Source organism: Rhynchophorus ferrugineus, unplaced genomic scaffold (assembly GCF_030347505.1).
Source record: "Rhynchophorus ferrugineus isolate W39M unplaced genomic scaffold, kcgeb_rfMv2 rfM4, whole genome shotgun sequence".
Classification (NCBI taxonomy): Eukaryota; Metazoa; Arthropoda; class Insecta; order Coleoptera; family Curculionidae; genus Rhynchophorus; species Rhynchophorus ferrugineus.
In genome coordinates this window covers 59,851,476-59,869,829 of record NW_027472583.1, presented here as the reverse complement: position 1 = coordinate 59,869,829, position 18,354 = coordinate 59,851,476, and the positions used below count along the sequence as shown (strand labels likewise).

General features: G+C 33.1%; 1 protein-coding gene across 2 annotated transcripts in view; it reads right to left on the bottom strand.

Annotated features, from left to right (window-relative positions):
- Nucleotides 1-5,310: 5,310 nt before the first annotated feature.
- LOC143194868 (uncharacterized) overlaps nucleotides 5,311-18,354 on the bottom strand; it is a 37,993-nt gene continuing 24,949 nt past the window's right edge. Inside the window, exons 1-3 of one of the 2 annotated variants that reach the window (XM_076401625.1) lie at nucleotides 16,386-16,518; nucleotides 8,710-8,948; nucleotides 5,311-6,632 (exon numbers count right to left, since the gene is read on the bottom strand). In XM_076401625.1, the coding sequence (XP_076257740.1) occupies nucleotides 6,147-6,632; nucleotides 8,710-8,948; nucleotides 16,386-16,434 (774 nt within the window). In that variant the 5' untranslated portion in view covers nucleotides 16,435-16,518 and the 3' untranslated portion in view covers nucleotides 5,311-6,146. Of the gene's footprint in view, nucleotides 6,633-8,709; nucleotides 8,949-16,385; nucleotides 16,519-18,354 lie in introns of those variants that run through there. The other variant, XM_076401626.1, reaches the window with a different exon arrangement.

The window sequence follows — 18,354 nt, the reverse complement described above, 5'->3', positions numbered from 1 at the left end:
GAACAAAAAGAAGTCATTGAGTGCCAAATCAGGGGTGTACGGTAGATGACCTATCAATTCGATGTTTTGAGTGCTCAAATAGTCTCTTGTTTGAGCCGATGTGTGAGAGCTCGCATTGTCATGATGAAGAACAATCCGGCATCTCTTGTATGTTTTCCTTATTTCACCGAATTATGGCAAACAAATGGTTGTGTATCAATCAGAACTTACTATTCAGCGATCCTCTAGAGGCACTGTTGCAATATGACCAGTTTTCCCAAAGAAACAGGTCACTATTTTCTTTGAAGTGCTTTGTGTGCGAACAACTTTTGTTGGATTTGGTTCATCTTGGAACACCCATACAGTCGACTGCTGCTTACTTTCGGACTCATACGAATATATCAATGATTCGTCACCTATCACGATTTTATAAACGTCTTTCGAAGCACCGAGATTGAATTTCTTAAGCATTTCTTTGAACGATTGTCAAATTGTGTAGGATCCAACACGAACATAACTTTCGCATAGCTAAATTTTCATGTAAAATCGCATATATGCTGGTGGAACTAATGCTTAGGGATGCATTAATATCACAATATCTGACATGACGATCTTGCTTAATCATTTCGCACACAGCATCGATGTTTTATGGCACAACAGCCGATTTTAGACGACCTTCACGAAACTCGTCGGACAGCGAACTACGACCACGACTGAATTCACTAAATCAGCGATACACGGTGGTTTTTGATGGAGCTTCATCTCCAAAAGTCAAATTAAGTTGATTGATGCACTCTTGTTGTGATAATGCACGTCGAAAATCGTAAAAAATCTTCACACGAAAATGTTCATGATTCAGTTCAATTTTTTACCGAGACGAAACTTTCAACTAAATATATAAAACAAATAGCGTCCGTGCGAGAAAATGTTCTTGAGTACGTACATCGTAAAAAATGTCAAACTTTACGATGGAACCGTCAGAGAGACTCACATGACAACAGTGTTGCCAATTCCCGAAATATAAATAGTGACCCTCGTAAAACCAGGTGTGTTGGTAATTATTTTACAGTTTGTAGTGTCCATAAGTGTGCCGTATTATGAATTGGTATCATAAATAAAATGTCATTTTATTTTACTGAAATTAGTCTCAAAACTATACAAGTTACGTTCCGTTAAAACATCATCATAGACCTATAATTTTTTGAAAATGCCAAGTTATTTCAGACAAAAAACCTGTACTTGCGGCACGAATTACTTTTCTTGTTTCATCAAAAGATGAAGATGCTTAAAGTCATTGTATGCTGGTAGAGACTCACTCTGTGTTTGTTTCACCAATAAAAACGAGGTTTCCATAACCCAGATGAGGTCATTTCAATATTCGAGACAAAGAGCGTTGCAGTGGTGGATTTCGAAGTTAAAAAATAGCTTAAATGTTGTTTTGGAATGGCATCCATAAAATCCATAAATTGAAATGATTAACTCATTTAAAGTTCATTCTCTTGAGTAGCCTTATTGTTTTGATACATAAATATTCATATATAGGTGAAGCTAATTGCAACTCTTACAGTAATGATAGTAATAGTACTTTAGTATTTTGTGTGTTTTTGAAAATCTGATGTATCAAGTAGTTATTTTTATGCAAATAAATAAATTTATTTTAATACTATAGGAAAATTAATCCAATCTTTATTATAAGAAAAATGCCAGGAAAATTTCGAGAAGGGAAGAACAAACTCAAAGCCAGATTTCATTCAAACCAAAATAACTATTGCTAGTAAATTAGTTACAATTTATTATACTGGGAAGAAAATAATTTCGGTAATGTAATGTGAAATTTATAATTAGTTTCATGTTTATTTTCATCATAATAAGACTAAATTTAAAATAGATATTTGTTAGAAAACTTATTTTCAAAAATATATAAATTTTTCTGTCTTCCTGATCAAATATGACTATAACTTTTTTTTATTACTTACATTAATACAGTTTGTAAAAATATATTGTAAATGAGTATGTTAACCAAAGAACTTATAAATAGAATAATTTTAATTATATTCGGTGATAGCTGGGCCGGTCCAGCTCTGTCGTGCAACTTGAATCTAACTTGCGTCCACCTGATGATGTCTCGAGATATTTAATATAAGCCTATCTTCTTACGCTAGAGACCTTTATGGAGGAACAAGAATTCGTAGCATAATTCTACAGCAACTGCAACGTTATTTTTTGTTATAATTTTCAAATCGTTAGGTTTGGAATGTATTACAGTAGTCAGCATCATTAACTTAATTAATACATAAAACATTGTTGTTATTATAGTACTACATTGATTGAAATCGGATTTCAATTTATTATAAATGCGAAATACTAAGTAGTTCGATTAAATTCGTATATAACAGTTTAATTGAAAAGTCCCCGGCCTGGCACATAGATGGCACTACTAGAATTAAATCCATATTTTTTAGTTGGCCCTAACCCTTGAAAGATACGTGTATAAATTTTACAGATGGCGGATCATTAGTTTGTGAATTATAACATTTTGAGTGAGGCAACTTTTATTATTGTGAAAAAAATTGATCAAAAAGAATTTCGCCTGTTGATAAAATATTGTTTTTTGAATGGAAAAAATACAGTTGAAGCAAAAACTTGGCTTGATGCCGAGTTTCCGGACATCGCCCCAGGATAATCAATCATCAAGGATTGGTATGCTAAGTTTAGACGTGTTGAAATGAGCACTGGAGACGGTGAACGCAGTGGATGCCAAAGAGGTTGTTACCGACAAAAATATTTAAAAAATCCACAAAATGATTTTGAATGACCGTAAATTGAAACTGAATGAAATAGCAGACATTCTAAAGATATCAACAGAACAAAGTGGGTGACGCGTCAGCTCACTATTGATCAAAAACAATGACGAGTGGATGATTCGGATCAGTGTTTGAAGATGTTCAAGCCTAATGAACCTGAGTTTTTGCGTCGATATGTGATAATGGATGAAACATGGCTCCATCATTTCACTCCGAAGTTTAATCGAGAGTCATCCGAGTGGACTGCACACGATAAACCCGTTCCAAAGCGTGGGAAAACGTCACCGTCGGCTGGCAATGTTATGGCGTCTCTATTTTGGGATGCGCATGGAATAATTTTCATTTACAACCTTGAAAAAAGAAGGACCAGGAACAGCGACAACTATTACATAGCATTATTGGACCATTTGAAGGACGAAATCGCCGAAAAACCGCCGCATTTGAAGAAAAAGAAAGTGCTGCTTCACCAAGACAATGCACCGTGTCATAAGTCGGTGAAAACGATGGCAAAATTCCATGAATTGGGTTTCGAATTGCTTCCTCATCCACCGTATTCTCCAGATCTGGCCTCCAGCGACTATTTTTTGTTCTCAGATCTTAAAAGAAAGTTCGCTGTGAAGAAATATTCGTCGAATGAAGAGGTGATCGCCGAAACTGAGGCCTATTTTGAAGCAAAGGACAAATCATATTACAAAAATTGCATTGAAACGTTGGAGGGTCGCTATAATCAGTTTATCACCCTTGAAGGGAATTATATTGAATAAAAAAAAACAATTTTGTCAAAAATATGTGCTTTGCTATGGTAGTTTGAAAGTTCCTTTAACATTCTTGTTCTAATTTCTGAATGTTAATGAATTTAATCATTTCTTAGCTATTTTTATTTTGTTCATTGCGACATTTTTCAAACGAAAGCGAAAACTAGCTGGATCGAGAGGATGGACTTTTATGATGAAAAATATGTTTATTCGTGTAAATTACGGTCTATTGCTTGTTTTACTAATACATCGATAATTCATCAACAAAATTCTTTTTCAATAAGAAATAAAAAACATATTTTTGGTGGATTTTGGAAGTTTCAGTTATAATAAAAATGACTGGATGGGTTTGAATTAACATACAATTAGGGAATAATTAAACTACTTACAGTTTTTTTTTATGAAATATATTTTTTGTTACTTTTTTATTCTGTGACCTCCTACCGACCTATAAGTTTATTACCAATAATCTCGAAAGTTTTCGAGAAATTATACGTAAAAAAACTAAACTATATAATAGAAAAAAGAAAAATTATTCCAGAACATCAGTTTGGCTTTCGCAATAAGCATGGGACTATAGAACAAGTGCATAGACTTGTAAACCAAATAAACGCTGACCTAAATGCCAAAAGATATTATTCGGCTGCCTTCCTAGACATATCTCAGGCTTTTGACAAAGTATGGCATACGGGCTTGCAGGTTAAACTAAAGAAACTTCTCCCTTATCCGGACTATCAGCTATTAAAATCGTATCTCACTGACAGACATTTTATTGTAAATCAAGGCGATGAACATACCGAACTAAATCCCATATATTCAGGAGTTCCGCAAGGTAGTGTACTGGGTCCAGTACTGTATCTTCTGTATACGGCTGATCTGCCCACCACAAAAATAACTACTGTGGCAACATATGCAGACGATACAGCAATCTTAGCATCCCATGAAGATCCAGTCACAGCATCAATAAACCTACAAACCCACCTAGAGCAAATACAATTATGGTTGAAGACATGGCGCATTAAAGCCAATGAATCAAAATCCACGCATATAACGTTTACCCTGCGTAGAAGAACATGTCCACCAGTAAATATCAATCATCGTCAACTCCCCCAAGCAGAGCATGTTAAATATCTTGGTATGCATTTAGATCGACGCCTAACCTGGAAGAAGCACATACTCTCTAAACGGAAACAACTAGGACTAAAATTATATCAGATGTATTGGCTCATTGGGCGCAAATCCAAGTTATCATTAGATAACAAGGTATTGCTGTATGAGTGTATACTCAAGCCCATTTGGACATATGGAATTCAACTATGGGGTACCGCTAGCAAATCTAATATATCCATCATTCAACGGTTCCAAAATAAGGTGTTGCGTGCCATTGTTGATGCTCCGTACTATATTTCAAATAAAGTGATACAACGCGATATTCCTCTAGAACCTATAACGAGTGTAATCCAACGTGTTTGTGTGAAGTACTTCGAAAGAGTGTCAGTGCATCCCAATGTACTCGCTAATCAGCTAAATATGCGACGTGATAGTGAAGTGCGTAGACTAAAACGTTTAACACTACCTGATCTGATTACTGGACATATGTAGAGTTTAGAATAAGCATTAAAATAAGACTAATTAACTAAAATAATATTTTATACAGAAGATTACTTAATGAAGTGATTTTCTACATGCCATGTATATTTAATATAAACAGAAGAAATACTTATTGCCTATAGGGCAGATTGTGGACTCACGAAGAGTAATAAAAAAAAAACTTTTTTATTCAAAAACTACTTTAATGAATGAAATGGAAAACAAGTTTTAATTTACACATTACACATTCTTTGCGAATATAATAAGGTACAAAAACAAGGTTAAAAAATAATAAAACATAAAATTAAAAGAGTCAAAATAATCAACAAATTTCGCATAGATTATGTACAATTGTTTCGTCATTTTTTTTCAAATAAATACTTCCATACAATATTTCCAAGAAGTGCCGGCTGGTATATGATCATAGTGGGCAATAATTTAAAGCTATGTACATATGATTCGCAAGCTCTTCTTTGGTTATCTTTTTAAGAGGTAAGATTTATTTCTAGAATCATGAGTCGTTCAAATAATTAAAAGTCGTCAAATCATCACTGCGCGCTGGACAATAATAAGTCTTCAAGACCATAATTTCCAAAAGTTGAGTCATATGAATGTCCATATGACACGAGTTTAAATCAATAGAAATCCCATAGTGTTTGAATATGGTACCATTTAGAATAGTTATGAGTTTCTTTAAAGGAAATTTCATAAATATATTTTGTACAATAGTTTAATACTAAGAATTAAGTTGTTAATTCTGATGACGTAGGCGCGGACGCCATTTAGTTTTGTACGTGATCGGTATATAAACTGTTTGAACAATTACCAAAAAGTTATAGGATTTTCGACTAATTGTAAGAAATGTACATGTTTCTAATTATAGTTACAGCTAGTGAAGTGAGCCTTCATCAGCCTAATGTTAAGTAGAATTAATATCACAGTTGAAGAAAACAAACAAACGCAAAATTCTAATCGAGGTAGTAGGTAATAAAGTCACTTATAGTCCTGAGACTGAACCTTATCGTGTCCATAATAGAACCGCCATGAACCAAACTAACGCCACACTCGTCTGATAACGAGGACTCGTCGAACCGTTTTGTACTATAACCGTAGGAATTTCTTCATTCGTCGGCAATTTTGTCTTGGTGACGTTGTACCGATGATGGTTGTGGAAACAGAGCTTGTTCATGTTTCGCTGTATGGCCACGCAGTCGTAGTCCTCTGTACCATCGCATTTACATGTCTTGAGATGCGTGGCTTTGGTTTGACGGCGGAGGATGCTGATGGAGTTACTGCACTTGGGCGTGCACTTCTTCCCGTGGAACATTGCCTTGCAGTTGCGCCGGTAGTACTCGAAGGCGGTGGAGCATTGAGCGTCGGCGTTGCAGATCCACTGGGCCACCCGGCAGGACACCACCGGCGATTCGATGATCTTGGTCACTTCCGGTCGACATATTTCCGGCCCCCGCTTTTGCTCTTCGCAGTTGCTGTCTTTACACTCGCACTAGAAATAAAAAAAGCGTTCTTGAGCATGTCACTTTGGATGAATCAACTAACGTTACTACTATGAAGAATAATTCAGATTTTTAATGTAAAATGGTTTTCAGCTTTTTCAAAAACAAAAAAATTATATTCGCAAGACAGAACAATCTATAGTCATTCCAATAAAACAGTCAATACACGTCATCAACGCCGTTAAACGTATTGCCGTCTCTGAATTCTCTTTCCTGAGCATTTTTCATTCCCATTTTATTAATTAGCACTAATCTAGTTAAAATGAGACAAAATGAAGTCTGATGCGTCCGAACATGTAGCCAAACCGGTCTAAAAATTTCGATTTCTATTGGTACTAGTTGACAGTGTTGCCGTTTGTTAACAAACTGTTGTGGCTGTTTAATTAACTGTAGTTTGAGTCCTTCAATAAATATGCATTGATAACGTGCATTGACCGTTTTATTGAAAGGCTTTTATTACGTTGTATGCGAAGGTACATTCAGTCCTTTCGAGCCTCATGGCTTCATTCATTCGAATCCTACGTTACTCAAAATTATATTCATTAGCTATAGTTAAGCTGTGCGAAAGAATTTTATATCGATAACGTATAGCTGGCAACCCCGAGACGTTTATCTGGGAGGTTATTGAAGGGTATTTCCACTCATTCAGTACTCGACTATCGTTTGGTTTAGACGTGCCACCATCGACAGCCTCGTCTCCAGATAACACCGCTGCCATCCGTTTTATCTATTTCGTATTTTCCACATTTTTATATTACTTTAATAAATAACGGTCACATAATGTAAACACCACTGTTTCATTTCGTTTTACCTCCATTCACCTAGTCACATCATTTACCCTAAAGTGCAAAAAATTTTTAAGACAAAAAATGTTGAACAAAACTAGATGAAGCGAAATATTCACTGGCAAGTGCTATGTATTTAGAGAGAATATAAAGTATTTGAATGTATCTGAAAAATCTGAATGTATCTGTAAAGTATCTGAAACTATTATTGATGAAAACAACTAACGCATTTGAAGCAAATTGGGCTCAAGTTGAAGTTAACATTAAACAGTTGTAAACTATAGTCTGTTCAAAGTTATTTTGTATATGCGTCAACTAAATTTGTGACATAAAAGCGTCGCAATGTTGCCGCATCAACCCGAGTTTTGTTCAGTATGACTTTACATACAACAAAATTCTAATCTAAATAAAATAATTAAACAAAAATATTATCAAATATAATTTATTTTAACATTATAGTACATCTAAAAACTACAGTTAATTATACAGCCACAATAGTTTATAGGTTATAAATAACCTCTTATCACTATTGCTTTCAAGAATTTTGCATACGTCTGACAACCGGACGACTTTGACGGGCTCATTTGTTTACGTGTTCGAACTAATCAGACAGCATTGTGTCTCTTTTTAACTAGAATAAAATGAGAAGGAAAATATTGTCTGATTCTAAAATGAATTTACAAATTGCGGCAGGCAACACATTAAACATTTTGATGACTTATGTACAAGAAACTTTTAATAGACTATATACAAGTTCGTGTAGTTTGGTTCGCTTCAATCTTCTAATTTCCTGCGTGTTGTTCAGTATCTATAATACTTGCACGTTGCTGCGATTCAATAATCTTTTATTTATTGATAATAATTAAGGCTAAATCTCGAATAACTTCGTAGAGTGATTTCCAGGTTACTGTTTTCTGAAAGTTTGAGCATGACTCAAGTGATATAATTAAGTTTTTGTCTTTTACCGCGATAAAAAATGACATAAACAGATTTCCAGATATTAAAATGTATTTTCCAGTTTCTAGTCTATGTGTGGATATTGTTATCTGCCACTTGTAGTTTTTATCTAGCTTTAGACATGTCTTTTGCCTCAATGACAATATTGTTACATGACAGTACTGTCAGTTGAGTTTAAGTCAGACACACTTCATCACTTCATCATTTAAGTTTTAAGGAAAGATAATGCTTTCTTATATTGCCCGACAGAAAAGCGGTGGTATCAGTTTCAGACAAAATATACTCCTAATAATTTTATTTACCGGAAAATACGGATTCTACTTACATCCATTAGAGCTTTCCCTTCATTGGTGGAGATCAAGGCAATAAGGGAATGCTGACAAATCTCCGGGCAATGTGTTGACTGGATATCCCTCAAAACGTCCGAGCATCCCATCAAATAGTTCTGCAAGGCTTTCCCGCATCCATTGCGGTATGCGCATTTTAACCGAGCATCTTCACATGGAATTCCTGATACGAATCCCACTAGCGCTGCCAGTGGAAGCATATTGTACCACATGCCGACTGAAACAAGAAGAAACGGTTAATTGGGATGCAGTCATATCCTAATATCTGTATATTCCGTCCTCAAAATATTGAGAATTTGGAAGGGTATCTTAAATGGGCGCATGCGACAGTGTTCTAGTTTGTTCATTTGCGGCTAGATGGCTCGAAGGATAAATTTGGCAGCCAAGCTGAAATTTGACACTCCCTGCTTTCAGAAGATTCTGCTTTTTAGAAATTAAGAAGGCGTAGAGTAGAGAAATAATCAAGAACTTACTGGATATTTTGGACTCTTTTGGTAATTATATAGTTTCTATAGGAACAATTTGATTTATATACAAAGAATTTCTGTATAATTTTTTTCGACAAAGCTTCTGATGCTTTCATCTCTTTCGAATTGGAACATTTTTCAACTATTAGTTAAAATGATTTGTTTAAATCTGAAGACATCTCAGGTGTTGCGTCCCAGGATGTAGTACGGTTTCAAATAGAATGCACAGCTTTCCCAGCAATCCTGCTCTATGTCAGAAATGACTTTTAGTAATAAATATTGACTGATGGGAATCTCTTGTGAGGTCTTAAATAAGAGCAAAAGGGTTTGTAATGTACATTTTACACAGGCTGACACGGTTCCCAGTTGTTATTTAAATTGTAAGTCTTTTATATTGTTAATTATATGTAACTGATTTGAAAAATATAACAAGCCTCTATTTTAGCTGTGGCATAGAAAAAGGAAAGCATTGATCCAAATATGTCAGGAAATGTTATTGAGATCAACAGTGAAGTTATGAAGCCCGGCAGAATGACAAATGTAATTTTGCAAAGCCAGGAACGTTGTCGGTAAATTATATCTCGACTGTTCTATATAATTCCCAGATTATGCACAAAACTTAACAAGCAGTCTGTCCACTATTTTTACGATCAAGTGTATTGAGCATTTTCAACGAGACGTGATTAGAAGGATAACAGTTAGGTGTTGTTTGTTTTGGTGGATGAGAAAAGTGAACAGAATAGCAAAGGCCAAAAAATTAAACATTTTTTATTGCAGCATCTAAATATAACACCGCTTATATGGATGATGTACAATTATATACTTACAATAAATATTTGACAAAAAAAGATTTAAAAAGACATCTTAAAATAACTAGTCTTCAACATATATATTATATTTCGTATTGGCCGAGTTATATTTAAGATAATATAAAGGGTTCCTTATTCAATAGTTTATTAAATTTTGTATAGTGTTAAGTCTTTTATATTACGTTTTAATGTATTCTTAGTATAATATTTTGTCATTAAACATAGAAAATTCTACGAATTCTCCTTCGAAATACTATTAGCAATATAAATTTTACATATATTTAAATAAAATGCATTTTTTGCCAGCTTGGTGGTGCAGTGGTAAAGGCGATGGGACCGGTACTCCTACTGTTGCGATAGCCGCGGGTTCGAATCGCTGGGGCATGGTCGTAAATTTATGTTAGCGATTGTTTAATATTTGTGAATGTTCTACCCAAGAGTGTAAAATCCGACAAGGAAAATAATCCTAGTCACGCCAGTAAGCAGGCTGGGTAAGACCGGATGTCTTCTGGGATGATTTCTAAAGTTGGTCACTCGCCGGTCGGTAGGCTTAATGCTGAGGACTTGCTAATGCTGTTAAACTTTAGGCCCAGTCCAGATAAACCCATAGTTGGTAAAAGGAGTTTTAATATATACATATATATATTGAATGTTGGCAAACAAATGCTAAACTGTTCACAGGTAATATATGGGACATACACTTCTAATTCCTTTGTATTTTGTGATTCTGCCATAATAACGTCAATGTTTATGTATGTATCATAAAAATTATCACTGGTTACATTCAACCACAAATAATAGGAGAATCTTTCTAGGAATTCGCTGTGAGTTATCGCTAAAACTTTATTTATTTTTTGGTAGATAGCGGTCTGACGCATATCGTTTTAAATAATTATCATATTCAAGAAAGGAAACATGAAGCAAAATTTATATGCTTAATAGTACGCACACTATTTTTATTTGTTTTATATATTAGCACTTCTTGATCGGTTCCTGTTCTTCTCGATTCATTTGGAGACATCTATTTTAATCATTTTCGAATTTTTACGTCATTCTAAGCGTGGGAGCTTTTATGTCAAAACGAAATTATTTTTGAAGTGTTTTTGTGATAATAAAGTCATTTGAAGTACCATCAAGTGCCACACCATTGAAGTATGATAAGAGTTAAGTAGAATCAAAATAATGTATAAACTAGATATATTCTTAGTCATCGGTTGAAAAGTTCCCAGTTATATCGTAATTATTTTTAAACCTCCGATATATCCTTGATATGATTTTAAAAAATAAATAAATTTATTGTATTGTTAGAAGACCCATCGACCCTATCTTATATTGCATTTGAATTAGTTTTTGTGGAACATCCCCATAATTACATTCTATATGTCCATACAGTATATTCAATACGTGCTTGTATAATGACAACTGTGTACTGATAATTATGTTTTTCTTCCATCAATACATTTTCCCATGTGTATTCGTAATCATAATCCCTTCTCTGTATTTTTTATAACCCTTCCTTAACATGAACTTATATGAACAGAAATCCGAAAGATAGGCATAATAAAGAACTATAAAATTATAGAATATTAAAAAGTGTAAATTGTTGTTACAAAATGTGCAAAGAGTTTATTTTTGTAACCCACAAATATTCGTTCATTCTTGGCTGATTTATTTATTGTTTTGCAGTCTTTTCTTGGTTTAAGATATAGTAGTAACCTTTGATTAGCATTGGGAATTATCGATTGTTTAGTCGACTTATTTCTACTATCGACTGTTTCAGTCGTTATTTTTGGTTCGACTGGTTTTATTACTTTTTACTAGTGACTGTTTTCAGTCGCTAGTAAATGTCATTTATGTTTACATAGATTTATATATAATATATATGGTTTTATGTTTTTTTTGGTAGTTTGCTTGTAAACAACAATATATTATACATTAATATAGCATTTTGGAACGCTATTTTTCAATATTATTAATGTAATCGGGCAAAATGAATAAAATACTTTTTATTGTTTTAATGGCAATAAAAGGTAATATTTTTTTTGATTGACTTTTACATTTCTATCTAACTCTCCCGATTTTTGTCAAGTCTTTTGATTGTCAAAACTTCTTTCCTAAGATTTTGAAAACTAAATTTAATTTCAAAAAGTACCATGAAACGTATTTGGGATAATTATTATATTTGGGATAATTATTCCATTCCCTTTTCATACATTTAAAGTAACACTAAAATATGATATTAATTAACATTGTCAATTGCCCATTCAATATTATTTAAAATGAACTGATCCAAGCTATTAGGTCCGTCCTTTTCTCTCACAATTTATTATAGCACGAATTCGTACGTCTTCGTCTGATATCACGAATAAAAAAAACTCGTAATTACTATTTTCAGTCGTTAGTTTTTTGACTATCGACTGTTTCGACTATTTTCAGTCGATAGTTCCCAGCGCTACCTTTGATCCAATATCCAAGCATTTCTCCAATAAATTAATTATTGACGCAAACCAAATCATCAAAGAATATAAATATTAATTTTGATGAAATTCCAAATCGTTCTAACTAGTTTTTACAATAAATAACGAATATTTATGCTAAACGTCAAATAATCATTAACATAACAAAACAAATTACCATTTCGTGTTTGTTAAATTGATGTTATTCAAATTCACACTGTTTCTCTCAACCTTCTATTAATACTGATTAGTTATTTTTCGCCATTTTTCAGTAATACTTCCAATTAGCAATATTTATTGACCATATTTGAATTTGTAATACGTGAGCTTTGTGGGATTTATGTAAAATTATTCAGAATCGTTCGTAATAACTCTCGATAATTAATAGCCTTTTATAAAATAATGAACGTTTATCGAAGAAATATGATAATAGAGGCGATTATTTTCATAGATTATGTTTCGGTAAATCGGTTTTAGTCGTGTAATGTCTAACTTGTCCTCCTTACACTGCGGATTTAATTCGCCCTGAAATAAGAACGTGACAACTAATATGACCATGACCAATAAAATTGTACTATTAGTAGTTTTAGATTTGCAGTGCATCTGCACGTATAGAACGTAGCAAGATAAGCATTGGTAATTAATCGTAGAACTTTGTTTTGGTTGTGTTGGGCTACTAGTTGGTTTGATGTTTTACTATAAAGATTAATATTGGCTTTATTATTGACTAATAAAACAATCTCTTTGATTTCAGCTCAAGTTGAAAGTATCTTCCGACTAACCGGTACAGTTGCTTAATTTTAAGTCTAATCTGCTCTGATGTTTGTCTAAAGTGACGTGTAATACCAGTTGAAAAAGTCAAACAAAACTGTTATTATCATTGTCTTGCGTAACTACTGTAGATATCTTGAGGCATGTCGAAGTTTACATCGTGGAATAACGTTCTACAAAATACCCAGAAATATAATCCCAGATGTTGAACACGGGCGGGGTGCCAGCAGCGGCAACTAGCATACGATATCAAATATCTGGCAACCCCGAGATGTTTATCTGGGATGTCATTGAAGAGACGACAGTAAAAAACCTATCCATCCATGTAAGCATGTGTATTTGGTATATATGTATGAGAAGATAATGGGCACTAATTCTTTTGCAGATAATGTAGCTAGTGCTCAGGGAGAGAAGACACTGATTAAATTGCTAGACAAGATATTAGAAAATCATACCAAAAAACACACATTGAGAAGCAAATAAGGAAAATGGCATCGATAACGGAATAGATAATATATCTACAGATTCAAAATCAGTCAATCAAGAATCTCAAAATCGAAATTGTTAACTTAGAGGTGGTGCTTAAGAGATTTTAACAAAGAAGCAATTCGACAGGAAAATGTAAGATAAGTTATTTTGATTCAAATCTTTATTTTAATATTTTATTTACATAGTTTGTGTCTAAATGTGTATTGTTTGGTTTACATTTTCTTTATTTATTTCATTGACATCTAACCACAACTAAGACTGTGGTAGAAAAGGACGCGAGTTGTGAAAACTGTCAGGCTAGCTTAGAACAAGTGCGCATGTGCAGTCCTAGCCATTAGAAACTTAGTAAGTATAGGCATGGATGGATAGGTTTTTACTGTCGTCTTTATTAAAGGTTACTTATCATTCAGTCATAGACCATCGTTCAGTTTAGACGTGCCACCATCGACTGCCCAAGGGTCGTCTAGCGCCGATACTTTTTATCACTTGTATTTTCTACATTTCTATTATATCAATAAATAACGGTCCCAACATGTAAAGTAAGCACGCGTTTGCAAAAGTAGTCAAAGATAGACTATTATATCTCTAACTTTGACTTACTGGAATATTGAAATATAGATTAGTACAGCGTGGTTTGGCTGCCATACGGTTTCGAAATGCTGATCGTTCTTTCGATACGGCACCGATATGTTGTCAGAAAGAAGGAACAAGTAACGAAACGATCCTAATAAATAATAAATTTAAATAATAAAATAAATTAAAATTAAATCGAATATGAACCATATTACAACACACTACGTATTTTTTTAAAATTTTTCATTATGATCATAATAATTGATATATTTTACACATTTTTATGAACATTAAACAACTCAGATAAGCACCATTGATTCCCTACCAACCAAACAACCTCTCGCGACACTATCGTAGTAGTAGTAAATCTGAATAAACACGATTTACTATGGGTTAATGAACTACCAACAATGAACTTTCTCATGATTAGGTCGACCCAACAGAAAGAAACCAAGAAAATCCTACTACATATATATTTCGAACGCCAACAAACGATATCTGCTGATTCCGTATAGCGGTTACGTAAATCGTTGTACGAATAGTAAACAGACAGTGTCTAGTTGTACACGCGATATTTACTTTTTCGCTTTTTGATTTACGAGTCTAACAAACCTAATCCTACCGATTATTTGTCGATGTAATTAGTGTTACTAGATTAAATATCTTAAACAAATTGTAGAAAATTCCCCTTTTCAGTTGATCTAATCATATAAGAACTTCAGTGATTAATTTCTTTTCAATTTTTTTATTAATATATTACCGCTAGTCGTTGTCGACTAACTGACAATGTTTCTACAATTACTTAAAACCAGGTACTAATCTAGGCAGTCCTTTTGGCCCTTACTTAGTGTCTAATAAAATAAAAGTTAATGGCACTTTGTATTATTTTCTTTTTCAGTGTGTTTATATGGGACCGGAACCTTGTTGCGAATCTCTTAATTTCATCCATAGTAGTACCTGGGTGCATCTACAATGCTTCTCATGTTGTTAAAATATCCCAAAACACGTAAAAACTGATGAAGATTAGTCTTTTTGAGCCAATATTCCATGAATGACATTTTGACACATCAACTTTGATTCCAACAAGATGTTATAAACTGTTGTATCTCTCAAAACAACACCATCACCAGTCGTTTGAGAGATATTCATAGCTAAATCGCAGCTGCGATTTAAGTAATATTGATTGACTAGATTAGAATAGAACCAATTAATGCATTTAAGGAGAATATCTATTGAGCTAGTGGTATAATAGAGCCGCAACAGACAAATATATATATATATATATATATATATATATATATATATAGACGATATAGATACCTCTATAGACGTAATAAATTATTTGTTATTAATTAATGAAAATTTTTTAGGTTCTTTTTGGTTGGGACCAATATAAACGGTGTTTTGAATAATAAATACTGAAATAATCATTTAAAATTAGTAAAACACTTTATTACGAAAGCTGTTAAATTGTTACCAAAAAAGAATGCAATCGCATTCTTTATAAACTAAGGAAACCAATTATCGATGAAAAAATATTGCTTTATTCTTAAATTGGACAGAAATAAAATAAGAACTAATACAAATTGTTGAAAATTAAACTAAGATATCAATGATCAGTATATGATCAGAAAATATGAGAATGGTTTTGAGTTGGGACCAATGTTATAGTTATTTTTGAACAGCAAACACGGAAATAATTATTTAAAAATAGTTAGAAACTATAAATCGTCGGCGAAAAAATAAAATAAAATCGTATTCTTTAGAAATCAAGAAACCTAATATTTATCAACATATGGTCATTGTATAATATTGCACCATATTTATCTATAAGAAGAAGGTTGATAGATAGATAGATAGATACGTATATAGATAGTTTTTTTTAATTTTAACTGTATTTCTTTTGTAGTACAATTTGATTAATACCAAAGTTATTTTAATGAAAAGAAATTAAAATAACTTGTTAAAAATTCGGCTTATATTTATTATATCTTGACCAATGTGACTTTAAATTCTGCTATCTATTAATTTGTATTTTATGTATGAAATGAATGTTGTAAAAAGTTGGAGCAGTTGCACTATCGCTTACTTGATGCACTTTCACTGCACGAAGCACCGTTTGCTTGAAACTGTACCATGTGATGGCGCTTAGAACTGAACTAAGAGATCTATCGCGCGAAAAAAGTGCGTCCGCTAGTAGATTTCGTATCAGTAGCGTACCTGCAGGATGATTTTTATCGCAATTTTTACCTGAGATGTAGGCATATATTGTGGTACATCTTTTGTATTTGTTTCAAGAATTGAGTTTTATTATAGTAATTATTTATATATATATTTTTATTATTAATATTTCTTAAAGGTCGTTACGCTTACTATGATCAAAATAGAAAGACGTGAAAATCATATTGTTCGTTATGAATTCTTTGTTTCATTTTTTAAAAAAAATTTTCTTTAAAAATTCAACATCATATCACCACAACCACTATATTTATCTGATTTAATTCTTCTCGCATTCTGAGCATTCTATAAACTCAAAAAAGGCTTTGAGGACATCGTTTTGAGTCGATTTACGAAATTCAAATGAAATAAACTAATTCATGGGTGAGTTAGTTTAAGAGGATGAAATAAATGTAAAAAAATAACGAACCTTTTTGAGCCTTTCCAGGATTATTTAACTTCTGCTCTGATCTGTTTAAGGATTGTAATCGGTGATACTATTACTGTGACGCTCAACTTTATATTATTTTAGTTTGAGTGATTTTGGTTGATATTACTGAAAAAGACGAAACATTCACTGTCTTTTGCTGTGGACTAGATTGGTTGTATATTGTCAAAAAATAAATAAAGAACTATGGAATGCCCGAATTTTCCATCTGTTATTTGGTCTATCGCTTATTCAGGCAGAATAACAGTTGAACTGGAAATAGAAAATGAAGGTAGTGTCTAAGAAAAATAACTCAATAAACCTTCAAATACCATGAATCATAACCATGATACCTTGATACGTTGATCTGTCTTAGGGGAAGGCAGAATTTACAGTGCAAGATTACATCAATGACATCTTCTATAGAATGATGTGGGAATCCTCAAGCACGGATTACCTCGACCCGATCTACTTCCTGTTTTAGGGATGTAAAAACATAGAACAGAAACTAGACCTAATTAAAAAAGACTTCTCTTTGTCATGGTACATTTTCTTATCTAAATATTACTAGGGAATGAGCTATCAAAAATCTATTTGAATGAATTGAATTATTTATTTATTTATTATTTTAAAAGTCCATCAGCCTCTTGGGCTGTTTAGGGTCGTAGGTTACAATGTATGTCGTATATACAAAAATGACAATGACATTCAAAAATAATATACTATACAAATTACAATAGAGAAGAATTACAAAAGGTGTATCAATCCAGCGGCCGTTAAAAAGTTGAAAAGCATATCCAAATGCTTGGGTTGGACCAGTTGTTTTAATGACCTTGGCATTCCGAGCTGCCGTATCAGTACCTCAAACTTTTCACACACCAGAAGGATATGCCTGACGCTCTGTTGTGTTTGGCATTCGTAACATTATGGGGGGTCTTTTCCTTTTAACAGTCTGCTATGCCCTATTCGCAGCCGAGCAAGAATGCTCAATTGGAACCTGTTGAGATTGTTAATATTAGGAGATTGGTGAAAAACCCCCCTGATTACGCACAACTTGTTATTTTCCCTAAGGACATCCCAATTTAGTTTATCCAATTTTTTGTATAGAGTTTTTGTATGTGTTTTAGCGTCTTCCTTACTGAATAGAACGCTCAGTTTGACTGAATCTTTCTTTCTGCTTGCCAGATAGTCGGCTCTTTCGTTAGCAGGAAATTCCCTATGCGAGTGAACCCATATTGCCACAGGGCTCATTGAGCCACATTGAAGGCTCTCAACTGGACTGGTGCAATATGTTCTCAGTTTGAATTGAATTGAATTAAAAGGGTATTTAATTCATCTGATTGAACAATTTAACAAGATTAATATTAGTTTATGTCGCAATTTAAACTATGAACCCAAAAAAAATACAAATACT